Below are 13,239 nucleotides of genomic sequence, written 5' to 3'. Positions count from 1 at the left end.
AGTCCTGGATTAGGGGGTCTCCGGACAGCCGGACTATATACTTTGGCCGGACTGTTGGACCGTGAAGATACAAGACTCAAGACTTCGTCTCGTGTCCGGATGGGACTCTCCTTTGCGTGGAAGACAAGCTTGGCGATTCGGATATTATATTTCCTTCTTTGTAACCGACTCTGTGTAAACCCTATCCCCCTTCGGTGTCTATATAAACCGGAGGGTTTAGTCCTTAGAGGGACAATCATAATCATCATAGGCTAGCTCCTAGGGTTTAGCCTCTACGATCTCGTGGTAGATCAACTCTTGTAATACTCATATCATCAAGATCAATCAAGCAGGAAGTAGGGTTTTACCTCCATCGAGAGGGCTCGAACCTGGGTAAAACATCGTGTCCCTTGCCCCCTGTTACCATTAGCCTTAGACGCACAGATCGGGACCCATACCCGAGATCCGCCGGTTTTGACACCGACAGGGGGCTTCGATGGCAAGTTGTTGCGGTGACGGCGGTGCGAGGCATCTGATCGGGACTGGTCGGGATCTTGGAGACGCGGAGATGTGCAGCGCTACGGATGAAAATCCTGTTCGGTTGTGGCCAGACCGGCGTTGATGGCACCTACGGGTGTCATTCACCTTCCTGGAGGCTTCACCGAGTGCAACGCCATCTTCCTCGCGACCTCGTATCGGCAACTGTCTCCGGGGCAAAAGCCTTGATTCCTAGGATCGGCATGATGGCAACGTCTTTGAGGTTGTTACTCTATTGGGAGCATTGTGTTGGGAGACTCGAGGTCCCATGATGCGCTCCTCCGGTGTTCACCGCTGCCTGGATCTTTCTCCTCCGGCGCCATGTACGGTCGTCGCTGGCTATTCCAAGGAAGGTGGAGTTGCTGTTTTTTGGAGGTCTTTAGTGTCGGTCGAGACGCGGCGAGGGGCTCGGTGTTGGGTAGGCTTTTTGTGTCGTAGCTGTGTTGTTGTGTTTGGTTGACCTTGTACGAACCGGATGTGAAGTTGGTCGCCTTCGTTGTTCGCAGCGAGTGGTAGAGCTAAGGTACACATTTTGCGTATCCTAAAAAAAATGCTTTTCTAAAAAGGAAAACTTGAGGCTTGTAGAGGGTTGGACAACGGTCCATGAAATATTGTGATCTTTTCCGCCCTCTTTGTAGAATATATATCCGTGCACGGTCGAAGGCTGGAAGTAGACGACGACTAACCGAAGAAGATACACAGGAAATGAAATTGTATAACGAACCTAGTCAAGGCACTACTGTTGATTTTGATTTTGCTAACCACATGTCCCATGCGGCCACTGTTTACATGCTACTACCCGTTATTTATAATCAAAATTCATATATATATATAAATAGTGGTGGGCCACGGAATAGCCTTGTGTGGTTGTATTTAGGCCGGCCGGTGGTTCTAGCCGGCGCTAAATTCTCCGGGCCGACCTGGTCTGCAGTGATTTTTCCCCGCACGCGCACTGATTTTTCCTCCGCACGGTGTGATGGCGACGGCCGAACGAATCCGCGCGGCCGCGCCAGCTGCGACCGCGCTCTCGCTGCTAAAACGGCAATGCGCGTTCTCCGGCGTGCGCCGATACCGCACCCAAACGGCAACGCGCAACATGGCATGGCCACGCTTCCACCACCCATGCTCGGATCCCGTTCGCGCGCGTTCGTTCCGTCCCGGCGCCGGGGGACGGAATATAAGCCACGCGGCAAAGATACGTACATGAGGCGCGTCAGTCCGTGCAACGGCCGCGGCTTGGACTGTACGCTTGCACCGACCGCGGTCGTGATCTCCGCCGTCGGCCACCTCCGTTCTGGCCTTCTGGGCCAGCTCGTGACACGACACAGGATCGCTCAAACCAAACGGCTCGTCTGTCTGCCCCTTGCTTGACGCTACGCTAGTGATCCGTACGGGGTAAATCGCACTGGCAGGAAAAATGCTGGAGTACTGGCAGAGTTACAGACGGGCGGGCCCAGATGAAAAGAAGGACGGGCGGAGGGGGCCCGCCACCGCACAGTGGCGGCACGGGCAAGCAAGCAAAGTCAGCCCCGCCCGGCCCCGCCCAGCCCCGGCCCATTTCCCTCCCACTCCTTCCACCACTCGGACACGGAGCCGCGGAGGGGAGAGAGAGAGAGACTGGGAGGGACCCCACGGCGTGCCGTCGCAGCTGCAGCTCCCCAGAAACTGCCGTCGCCTTTCCCCCCGGCCAAAAGCAAGGGGAACCAACGGCAAGCAGCGCCTCCCCCGAGCCCCCCCTCCCCTCCCCGGTCGACCCCGGCGCGTGTGGCCCCTCCCTCCTCCTCCACTCCGCCCAATCCAGTCCCCTGCGAGGCCAAACCCTTCTTCGCCCAGCCCCCACCGGTCCCGCGGCGGCGAGGCGGGAGGTGAGCGCGTAGGGGGAGCCTGTACCGTCGGGGGCCGAGATGTTCGCGAGCAGGCCGGCGGTGCACCCGGTGGAGGCGCCGCCGCCGACGGATCCGGTGGAGCAGCCCACGGGGGTGCTCATGAAGGACCTGCCCGGGATGCCCGGCACGGCCGGCGGCCTCGCGCTCCGCCTCGCGCAGTTCGCCTTCGCCGGAGTCGCCCTCGGCGTCATGGCCTCCACCAACGACTTCCCCTCCGTCAGCGCCTTCTGGTAACCTCCCTCCCCAGTCCCCATCCCGGTGGTTTCTCATCATCCGCGCTAGTACTAGTATTTGCGCCAACTGGCTGTGTAGGGCCTGAGCATCAATCGCTTTACAATTCTACTACTACTTCCAATCGTTGCTCAAGAAAGGAAATATGATCTTACATGCACCGGTGGGTCAAGTGTGTGCGCGCTCTTAAAGCTTGCGTCCGTGGGGAATTCGGTGTTCAAGAACGGAAAATATGATCTGCTATGTACTCTAGGCACTCCATCTGTTGGAGCTTAGCTCATTTCGGGAATAGGTTCCCAAAGCTTGGAGTGATGCTTGTAATGCAACTTGTGGAAACATGTGTCTATGGTCACCCCTGCCTCAGCTCAGAACGAACTATAGGAGTGTGGATTTGGAGGCAGTTGGGTACCAGCCTCAGCACACTATACCTTCTGAACTATAAGTTCGTTACACTTACCTTCTGATCTTTCTGGTCGACTTTCTCCATTTTGAATGTAATGGATTGCCTAATTGATGAGGACTAAAAGGCATCAGCTTATCTGTAGTGACCTACTACTGCCTGAGTATCATCATCTAGTATTGCATACTATAGGTAGCTAAAAACAAATTCTAACGACAACGGACTTCTCCTCTGAAAAAATGACAAGAATGTGCTTAAATGTATCACTAAGGCACTTGTGTTCTGGCATGCATAGAAAGTAGCTTTAGACATTTACAAGGCGGATAAGTATACATAGTACAGTATATTTATGGAGGAGGCAAGCAAATGTAATCATGTGAAGACTATTGTTATCCAGAAATAGGGCGTATTTATTTATTTATTTTGACAATTCTGTATTGTAGTACAATCCCCTGCTATGTGCTATTCCACTGAACGTGCACGATTTCAAGGTGAGATGACAGTATGCTGGATCGAAGTGTCAAAAACAGGGGAGTGCGCGCAGTACTTGAATTCTGAAATTATTAGTAAGACTAATTATATGAAGCCAAGGATTGTAGAAGCAAAGCAACTAATTGTAAGATTAATCTATTTGCTACTTCCAAAAAACATGCAATTTCATGTCACATCATTAGGAATATAATGCCACCACATGCATATGAACATGTCACAAACTGGTGAACTACAATAGGAAACATGGTTTTTGTTGTTGTTGACGGTTTTGCTTTGTGGTTCAGTGTCTACTGAATATCTCAGGGGTACAATCCCCATGTCACAAACTAGTGAACTACAATAGGAACAGAAATATCACATCCACATGTCCTTTTCTACTTATCCTCAACGTACTAAACTGCATTTCTGTTCACTATTTATGAAACTGCCATGGGCAGAACAGTGGATTGTTACATTATCTACCAGAGTAAAACAGAGATCCCTTATGTCTTATCCATATTATGGAGTTCTTTTAGGGTGTGTTTGGTTGGGGAACAAAGTGGAACGGAATGTCATGGTCCCATTCCACTAGAATGGGTCGGTTCCGTCCTTATGTTTGGTAGGAGCAGTTCAGAGGAATGGAATGGTTACATTTTGGTGTTTGGTTTGAGAGATGGAATGGAATGAAATTGTTCGTCTCACTTTATTACATTGATTCATATCGAATTAGATTTTGATAGAAAACTAAACTGAACTGAATGTTGAACACTTGATTACATCGATTGTAATGAACAGATGTACTTGACGCTGCAGTACAGAAGAACACCCACGTAACACTGAATGCTGAATACAGAAGAACAGATGTACTTGACGCTGCAGTATATTGATCTGGAGAGACACCCATGGCAAATGTCACTGCACACCACAGGCTCCTTGGTCCAGCAGCCAAAGCTCCCTGACGATTGCGCCTTAGGTGCGCCCAGCCTCCATGCCCGGTGGAAGGAGACGAGTGAGAGGGCTCCCGGCCTCCCTGCTCTGCTGAAGATGATTAAGAGGGCCGCCCGACCTCCCTGCTCGGTGGGATGCGTCAGGTGCGCCCGGCTGGGACGCGGCTGGCGGGTCGGCAAGCAGCGCCAGCGCGAGGATGCAGCGGTGGCCAGTCATGGCCGCATACGGTGGGGCTGTCGGCGGGAGCATACGCAAGGTTACGGAGGGAGCTGCGGCGCAGGGGAGGGGGAAACGAGGGGGTGGCCGGGGCGGCTGCAAGCGTGCCGGATGCGGTGGTGGCCATTCATGGCCGCGCGCTGTGGGGCTGATGGCGGTGGCGCGTGCAAGGTTGGGGAGGGAGATGTGGCGCCGGGGAGGGAAAGCCGAGCGAAAGTCGAGCGAGCCGTTCCGTGTCGTCCGCTCGATTTGGAGGTACCGCCTAGTTCCGCATAAACAGGGAATATGCCATTCTCCAGAATCGGTGGGTTCCCGTTCCTTTGACAAACCAAACACTGAAATGGGCTCTGGGGACGGTACCGACCCATTACATTTCACTTGACCCCAACAAAACACACCCTTAATTGAGTTGTAGCGCAAAATTTCCTTTTGGCAAAGACTGGGGGGCTAGCAGGCATTTTCCTCTTTTTGCTATCATACGTACTTCAAAGTAACTTTTTGATAAAATGAAAGGGTGTGTGTGTGTGTGATTCTGGGACTGTTTTTTCTTTTAAGAAAAGAGGGGCCACCCCTTCTGATTCCATATATAGAAACCAAGGTCTTCCTGATACAAACTACTCTTGTGGCACTGTTTACCTTACTATACAATTCCTGGTACAAGTATGTTGGGTTTGTATAAAACGACTTAGTCCCAACCTTTCAAGTTAATTATGTAGTTATTCTGAATGATCGTAGATAAAAAAAATACCCCTAGGATCATACTACAATGTGGAAATCCGATCGTACTATGTACTTCAGTGTAACATTTTAAGAGGAACTTATACTTATACATCTAAAACTATCATGCTGCTCCTTTTACATTTTCCAAGTTTAAGCCTTCTTGAACATATAGGTTTCTCTGGTTTTGTTACTGCTTATTATATGGGCATGCCTGTCGTAACAGAAATTCAACATTTGCATTAGTGATGAGTGAGTGATGAGTGGATGATCTACATTTTGTATTTTAGTGAGGCAGACATGGGTGGGCACTTCTTTGTTGGCCCAGTTTACGGCAAGCAACACAGATTGTGTTCATGCTTTTGAGCTATAAAAGGAAGCTCTCTTGTGTCTAGTTTATTTGCTTGTTTCTTCTGCTCTCAAATTTACTCTGGCAGTGCTATTCTGTATTTTTAGTTTCTGACAAACTGACGGAGTGCTGTTTTTGTCAGCTATCTTGTTGCAGCAACCATATTGCAATGCCTATGGAGCTTCTCGCTTGGGATTGTTGATATCTATGCATTGCTTGTTAAGCGTTGTCTAAGGAACCGCCGCGCTGTTTGCCTGTTCGCAATTGGAGATGGGGTAAGTCAATATACATCTCTGTTCATGTCTCTGATGCTTGTGAGATTTACTTGGTCAATCTTCTGTATCATCTTTTTTGATCTGAATAATATGTGCTGATATATATATAAAATTTGCTACCCGTGTGAACTTTTCCGTGTATCTAGTAACCTAGCGCTTTTCCATCATTCTTCTTACTAACAATATTGGCTGTGTGGTGTATAGACTAAGAAATCTTGCAGTGTACGTGCTCAGATTACGACAATTGAATGAAACTGCATTTTTATTGCAAGTTCCTGCATGTTAGTTTCATCCTGGAAATTATAAATGCATTTCTTTTGACTGCGTGAGGTCTAATATAGCGAATCATTGCTGTTTCTTGGTAGATCACGGCAGCACTCATCTTCGGCGCAGCATGCTCGTCGGCAGGCATCACGGTCCTGATCGACAACGACCTGAACATCTGTGCCGAGAACCACTGTGGCAGCTTCGAGACCGCGACGGCGATGGCATTCATGAGCTGGTTTGCTCTCACGCCCTCCTTCCTGCTGAACTTCTGGTCGATGGCTTCCCGATGAAAACAACGAGGAGGAAGATATAGCTTGACTTTTTGTGCGCCCAATTACGGTTTAGCGACGTCTGGATAGAGTGGCACAGCTAATCGCATTGTGATCGGAAGCTGATGTGCGCCTGTGGAGACACACACGTATCTAGTACTGCACCTATGTAAAAAGTGGAATAGGTAATTAATGGCTTGTCTTGAACATTGTGTTGCTATGGAACTCTACTAGGATTCTTTTGACCCAGGCAGACGTGTGCCCTATAAAACGCTTGATGTCCTGAACCAAACTGGTTGAGTTTTGCCCTGAATTGTCGTGTATTGTGCATACAGAGAGCCTAGACGTGTTGAGTGTTGCCGACTGATCCATGATGAGTAGGGGCGCAATGTTGCTATCCTTTCTTAGGATAGGAGAATGGAAATCCACTGATCTCCTTTCCTTTTCGCCTCTTTGTTTGTTGTAAGGACAGTCCCGTGCCCATATGGCGTGGTTATCTACCAGGGCCAAATCCCAGGCCACATTTCGGTGCTGGTTGTCGTTTGTCCCGAGGGGGATGCATTGCTAGCCATACCAACGTTATCGCAATCCCCACACAAGAAACGGGAGAGGATCGTCTGAGATCGACATCAGATGCTTCCATCTTCCAGCGTTGTGGTAATCGTAGAGCGCGCAGTGATCCGATCGGCCGACATCGCGGTGGCCAGTGGAACAGAACTGCACTACACTGACAGACTGAACCCCGAGTTGCAAAATTTTGCTACAATGGCCTGAGTTTCTTCATTGTAGGAACTTGACACGAACTGAGACGCAGATTATAAAGCTGTACAGTGCTACGTCCATGCTAAGATGCTTATTTATCTTCAAGTTTACACACCATCCGATAGTGTCAAGAAATGGAGTGCCTGCGATCCTTGGGCGGCTTCGTGCGGACCTTGCCGCCGCCCAGAGGGTCGCGCACGAACGGGTTCAGCCGCCCGAGCTTCTTCATGAACCCGCCGCCGCCTCCTCCGCCGCTGCCGCCCTGCTTCTTCGGCAGTGGCGGCTTCCCCGACGACGGGAAGCTCCGGGTTGCCCCCGCCGCGAGTGGCGGCGCCGGGGCCGGCGCCGCGCCCGACGGGTCCCTCAGGCGCATCTTCATCTGCATCAGCTCCATCCTCAGCTCGTCGTTCTCCCGCTGCAGCCGCGACACCTCGCTGGACGGCGCGCTCCGCTCCCGCCCGTACGACACCGCCGGCGACTCCCCCCCGGCGTACGACGGCGCGCCGCTCGGCGCCTGCGAGGGCGGCGGCACGCGGAGGCGCCGCTGCTCGTGGTACAGTACCTGCACCACCGTCTGCACCGGCAGCCGGTCGTTCTGCGCCGCGTGCGCGCACGCCTCCCGCGACAGCTTCTGGCAGTCCATGACGCCGCACACCTTCTTCCTCTCGCCCTCGCCCAACGACGGATGCGCCTGCCCAAACCATCGACCACATTTGAGCACTATCCACTATAACAACAAGTAAACGAATGAATATCTATTCTAATGAACGGACCTTCAGGTAGATGTCGATGGCGCGGTACATGCCGTCCTCGTTGAACCGGGCGCGCTCCGGGATGAGCTCGGCGAGGCCGGTGAACTTGTCAACGGGCAGGTTCACGTCCGAGGAGATCTCGGCGAGGTAGCTCTCCATGAGCTTGCCGACCGGCCCGACGTCGTTGGGCGGCGACGCCGCCGAGGCGAAGTCGTCGTCCGTGTTGTAGTCCAGGCGCGTCGCCTCGCCCTCGTTCTCCAGGTACCCGGCCAGGATCCTCTGCACCGCGTCGACGTCGTAGGCCGTGCCTGCGCCCTCGGGCGAGGAGGACGGGATGAGCAGGTCGTCGAGCACGGCCTGGCCGAGCTGCGCGGCCATCCGCGTCTCCAGGTCGAGCCGGCACGCCAGCGACGTGTCGAGGTAGATCGCCGCCCGGAGCAGCATCGACAGGAAGCTCACTGACATGGTGTTCTTCTCCCTCGGCAGGAGGCTCACGATCGTCTCGAGAACCACCCGCTTCTCGTGCTCCTGCCTCGGCTCCATCTTCTTCCGCTCCCTCCCGTTCATGTCCTGCAACAAGTTACAAGTCGACAGTGCCAGACACGTTAGCTAGTAGTAGCAAGAGTGTGGTGATGTGCTCGAATCGACTCACCAATCTTCGTAGAGACTTCTGAGCGTAGAGCATGATCATCGTCCCCATGGCGATGCCCTTGAACCCCCTCGCCTTCATGGCGATCATGACCCTCTGGAAGGTGTCGATCCTCAGCGCCGTCAGCTCGTCGGCCCACCAGTCATCGACAGGCTTCGGTGGCGCGCCCACGTCGTCCAGCCCTTCATGGCTGCCGTCGCCGCAGGTCATGGTCGCTATGGCATCGATGCACCTGCCAATGAGCTGCACCTTGTCGGACGCCGGGAGGAGCTCCTCGGCCCTGCGGAGCGCGGTGACCGCGCCCTCGAGGCTCGCCAGCGCCACCTCCTCCAGGTAGGCCTCGGTCCTGCCGATGAGGTTCCCGGGCTTGCACTCCTCCGTCATCTCAAGGTGCTCGGCGGCGCAGCGCAGCATGGCGACGTTGTCGGCGGTGATCTCGAAGTTGACGCCGTAGCAGAACTTGATGACGAGGTCGAACGCCTTGGCGTCGCCGGGCATGCCCGTGATCTCCAGGTGGGTCACCCTGGACCCGTTGGCCCCCGACACCAGCTTCCTTATGTAGCCGCATTTAGATGCCAGTGGGAGCTGCAGGAACATCCGCATACTTGTGATCAGAACTTGTAACACGATTCTCCCGATTCTTGTAATCTCTCAACACGCGGTGGAAAGTAAAGTTGGGGCTGGTTGGTTACCTTGTGAAGGTTGAAGCTGCTCTCCCCAACTTGGATGGTAATATCGCTTGGGAATTCTTGCGAACGGATCCTGCACCAACCAGTTGAAATTTTTTATCGGATGAAACTTCAGGTTCAGTATGTCATTCCACGTATAAAATACGGAGTACTTGTCACTGCACGCTGCTGCTTGCTTGAGAACAGTTTCATGGCGCCAAAGAAGCGGCGAGCTCGTAGATTCAAACAGGCAGCAGAGCGAAGGTACGTACCAGTCGCTGGTCCTCTTCATCGCGGCCGAAGAGAACTGAGTATCGGTCTGCATCCTGGAGCACTCACGCAAGCTCGCCGCCCTCTCTCCTCCCTTCTCACTATGCTCCGCTCATCTTTATCTCACCCGACGTCCACGTCGTGGGAAAATCGGGGCAGCCAGAGCATCCAGTGAGTGAAGCAGGTGCAACACTCGCGGATTGAGTCCGTCTGCCACACAGGGGCGGCCCTCCCTGTGGATAGGTGGGAGAAAATCGGACGGACAGCTCTGGTCGACTCTCGGACATGTCCTTGTCTCCTCTCGCGTCCTGTCTCGGCCTTCCTTTTTGGTGTTCTTGGAAGCAAGATGCCCTTCGGTTCTTGGAAGCTTGTGTCGGCTATGCATATCTTGCAATCTTGTCTTCTTTTAACCACTGGAATCTTTGTCTTGAGTGAGGTTTAGTGGTCTGGGTTTCATTGGGCTGCGGTCTCAGTGTTTTTGAGTTTCGGCCCAAAGTAGGCCCATATAAGTATGGGCCATTAGCCAGTTATATGTATGGACCAAAAACTACTCAGGACCAGAGCGGCTTGATTCCCAGAAACCCGGCCTCCAGCGACCATGCGACTTTTTTTTTTGAGACAATCAGCAAAGCTTTATTGATCCGTCACATAGTTTACATGGACGAAATGAAGATCCCCAGGGTGGCCCAACCAAACATGACGACCAAGCCCCAGTTTAAGTGCATGCTTTGCTAGATTGTGAGCTTCGACGTTTGAGCTTCTAAATTCATGAACAAAATTACATGAAGTAAAAGTAGTAGTGTACTCTAGTATTTCATGTATAATAGCCCCATAACCAGCCCCGCTTCTCCTCTTGAGATCATCTATCACCACTGAGCAATCCGAAGCCACATGTATAGCTTGTATGTTTAGATCCTCTGCCAATGCCAGGGCCTCCCTTACCGCTAGAGCTTCCAAAGTTGTCGGATCAGTTATCCCTCTGAATACCACCGATGAAGCGCCTAGATAGAGTCCATCTCTGTTTCTGTAAATTGCTGCCACTCAGCTTACACCTCGTCGTCCAGAAACCGCAGAATCTACATTCACCTTCATCAAGCGGTTGGATCCAATGGGAGGGCCTCACTGGCTTGGGCTGTGAGTGCTGAAAGTGCGGTTTTTTCAAGACTTGGAGATCACTCCAGTAGGACTGAATATATAAGTGTGTTGACATTGGGCTTTGAAAGATATCCTCATAAACTGCTTTCCTTCTCGCTCCCCATATAGCCCACAGCGTGATCACCATACGTACTAGCCGATCATGCGATAACTTGCTGTTCATTTGGAAGATCCATTCCTTAGTGTTTTTAGATTCATACTGGCACATTAACTCCACCATTTCTTCATCAGCTAAAGCCCACACACTTCTTGCCATTGAGCAGTTTATAAGCGCATGTCTCCAAGAATCTCTAGCTCCGCATAATCTGCATGCCGCCGAGGTAGCCATGTTCTGATGCTGAAGAAGATCCGCAGTAGGCATAGAAGATCTAGCCAGCCGCCATAGGAACATTTTCAATTTAGATGGAACATCAATCTTCCAAAGCTTCGACCAGTCGCTTGTTTCCCTGTTATCACCTGACGCGCCCGCGGCCTCTTCAATCCAATTTTCCCTTGTGATTTTCATGTGAAGTATCATTTTGTAGGCTGATTTGACAGTGAACATACCTCGTTTGTCAGCACTCCATGACCAGAAGTCATCAATGTTTTTGGTACACAGGGGGATCGACAAAATGGCCTCAGAATCTATAGGTAAGAACAACCGACGCACCAGCGTCTCATTCCACGATGAAGTTGCTGGGATTAACATGTCAGAAACAAGCTCATGAGGGTTATTAATCAAAGACACAATTGGTCTCATCATGCCCGGGCGCGGAAGCCACTTGTGTCTCCAAATTTCTGTAGACTGACCACGTGACTACATCTCGCTTTACGACATTGCTAGTTCCGTCTCGCTGAAGTGAACTCACCCGCGTTGTAGCTATTGGGCCGGCCTGTTAGTGCACCTTTAAATAAAGAGAGAAGGCGAGTGCTACTCCCGTCTCGCTGAAGGCCATTGCATGTCGGGCGGCGTTATTTAGCTCAAGGTCTTCAGCTCCACTACTTCATTATATCTTCAGAATCTAAACAAGTTGATCGTGACATCCAGAAAGGAAACCAGGGTGCTTACGGAGCTATCGTCAATGAAATCAAGTCCAGATCAGCTCCTCTTTCTTGTACTTTTATTTTCGACAGTCAAATTGTTAATTTTGAAGCTCATAGTTTAGTGAAATTTCCTCTTAATCTAGCTCAGGGGCGTAATGTGTGGCTTGGCCAGCCACATGACCCAAGTTGTATCCTACCTTCTGTGGACTTTGATCAATAAAGTGGCTTTACCCCTAAAAAAAGCTATTTGGTCGGCCTGTTAGCGCACCTTAAAAAAATAGAGAAGAAAAAAAGGGGGAAACTAGGATCTGAACCCGGATCTCTGGGTTTTTGTTTTGTTTTATTTTGCCTTTCTTTTTTCACCTATTTTCTCGGTTTCCTTCTTTCTTTTTCTTCTATTTTATCCGGTTTTCTCTCACTTTTTATTTTCTTTTCTCTTTTATATTTTTTGTTTTTGTTTTGGTTTTACTTTGTGTCTTTTATTCTTTTTATCGGTTTTCCTTCTTTTTTGGTTTTTATCCATTTCTTCTGATTTTCATTCTACATTTTTCCTATATGTGAAGAATATTTTCTAATACATGGTTAACATTTTAATGATACAAATTTAACACTTTTTGAATACATGGTCAAAAACAATTCTCTACACATTTTTTGAAATCTTTTATTAAACTTTTTTCAATATAAGATTAACTTTTTTTAACATATCGTCAACATTTTTTCTATAAATGTCTCTACATGCTAGATAAACATTTTTCAAATAAAAAATTAAGATTTTTTTAATACATGGTCAACATTTTTTTATACACATTTAACATTTTCCTAATGCTTATTCAATTTTTTTTCTAATTGCTCAATTAACATTTTTATATACATGATCAAGTTTTTCCATCATTTTTGTAATACATGGTCAACATTTTTTCTATACACATTTAACATTTTTGAAATGCTTGATTGGTATTTTTGAAATACTTGTTCAATATTTTTTCCAAATGGTAGATAACATTTTTATTTACATGATTAATTTGTTTCATCATTTTTAATACATGATGTACATTTTTTATACACATTTAACATTTTTTAAATGCTTTATTAACATTCTTCAAATCCCTTTTTTTGAACAATAACATTTTTCAAATGCTGTTCAATTTTCTTCAAATGCTGGATTAAAAAGTTTAAATACATAATCAATTTTTTTCATACACATTTTTTGTATACGTGATAAACATTTTCTCTATACACATTTAACATTTTTCAAATGCTTGGTCAACATGTTTCAAATGTTTTTTGTTAGAGTCTTTGTTGTAATATAAATATTTAGAATATTTTAGAGTATAAAAAAAAGTTAAATATATTGCAAAAAACGAAAAAAGATAAAAAGAAAAGAAACAACGAGGTTGTGGTGTCCTGCACGTCTG

General features: G+C 49.3%; 2 protein-coding genes across 2 annotated transcripts; one reads left to right on the top strand and one right to left on the bottom strand.

The window, feature by feature from the left end:
* The first annotated feature begins 2,070 nt into the window (after nt 1-2,070).
* LOC123093055 (CASP-like protein 5A1) lies at nt 2,071-6,858 on the top strand. The gene is made up of 3 exons (XM_044514936.1): nt 2,071-2,632; nt 5,877-6,009; nt 6,375-6,858. Exons 1-3 carry the CDS (start codon nt 2,421-2,423, stop codon nt 6,564-6,566), a joined length of 537 nt encoding a protein of 178 aa, XP_044370871.1. The 5' UTR covers nt 2,071-2,420; the 3' UTR covers nt 6,567-6,858.
* Nucleotides 6,859-7,273: 415 nt separating this feature from the next.
* Nucleotides 7,274-9,952, bottom strand: LOC123093053 (BTB/POZ domain-containing protein SR1IP1). The gene is made up of 5 exons (XM_044514934.1): nt 9,649-9,952; nt 9,401-9,470; nt 8,712-9,293; nt 8,081-8,629; nt 7,274-7,998 (listed from the first exon to the last, which is right to left on the bottom strand). The coding sequence occupies exons 1-5, from the start codon at nt 9,699-9,701 to the stop codon at nt 7,435-7,437; spliced, it is 1,818 nt and encodes a 605-aa protein (XP_044370869.1). The 5' UTR covers nt 9,702-9,952; the 3' UTR covers nt 7,274-7,434.
* Nucleotides 9,953-13,239: the final 3,287 nt, after the last annotated feature.

The sequence above is a fragment of the Triticum aestivum genome, chromosome 4B, assembly GCF_018294505.1.
Source record: "Triticum aestivum cultivar Chinese Spring chromosome 4B, IWGSC CS RefSeq v2.1, whole genome shotgun sequence".
Taxonomy (NCBI): Eukaryota; Viridiplantae; Streptophyta; class Magnoliopsida; order Poales; family Poaceae; genus Triticum; species Triticum aestivum.
The sequence above is the reverse complement of the archived record's forward strand: the minus strand, read 5'-3'. Positions and strand labels throughout refer to the sequence as shown.

Excerpts from the sequence above, each read along its gene's own strand:
- LOC123093055 (XM_044514936.1), top strand. The coding sequence starts at position 2,421 with ATGTTCGCGAGCAGGCCGGCGGTGCACCCGGTGGAGGCGCCGCCGCCG. Across the intron at positions 2,633-5,876 it reads CCCTCCGTCAGCGCCTTCTG|CTATCTTGTTGCAGCAACCA; the intron begins GTAACCTCCCTC and ends TGTTTTTGTCAG. Across the intron at positions 6,010-6,374 it reads TGTTCGCAATTGGAGATGGG|ATCACGGCAGCACTCATCTT; the intron begins GTAAGTCAATAT and ends GTTTCTTGGTAG.
- LOC123093053 (XM_044514934.1), bottom strand. The coding sequence starts at position 9,701 with ATGCAGACCGATACTCAGTTCTCTTCGGCCGCGATGAAGAGGACCAGC. Across the intron at positions 9,471-9,648 it reads ATGAAGAGGACCAGCGACTG|GATCCGTTCGCAAGAATTCC; the intron begins GTACGTACCTTC and ends TGGTTGGTGCAG. Across the intron at positions 9,294-9,400 it reads GCAGCTTCAACCTTCACAAG|CTCCCACTGGCATCTAAATG; the intron begins GTAACCAACCAG and ends ATGTTCCTGCAG.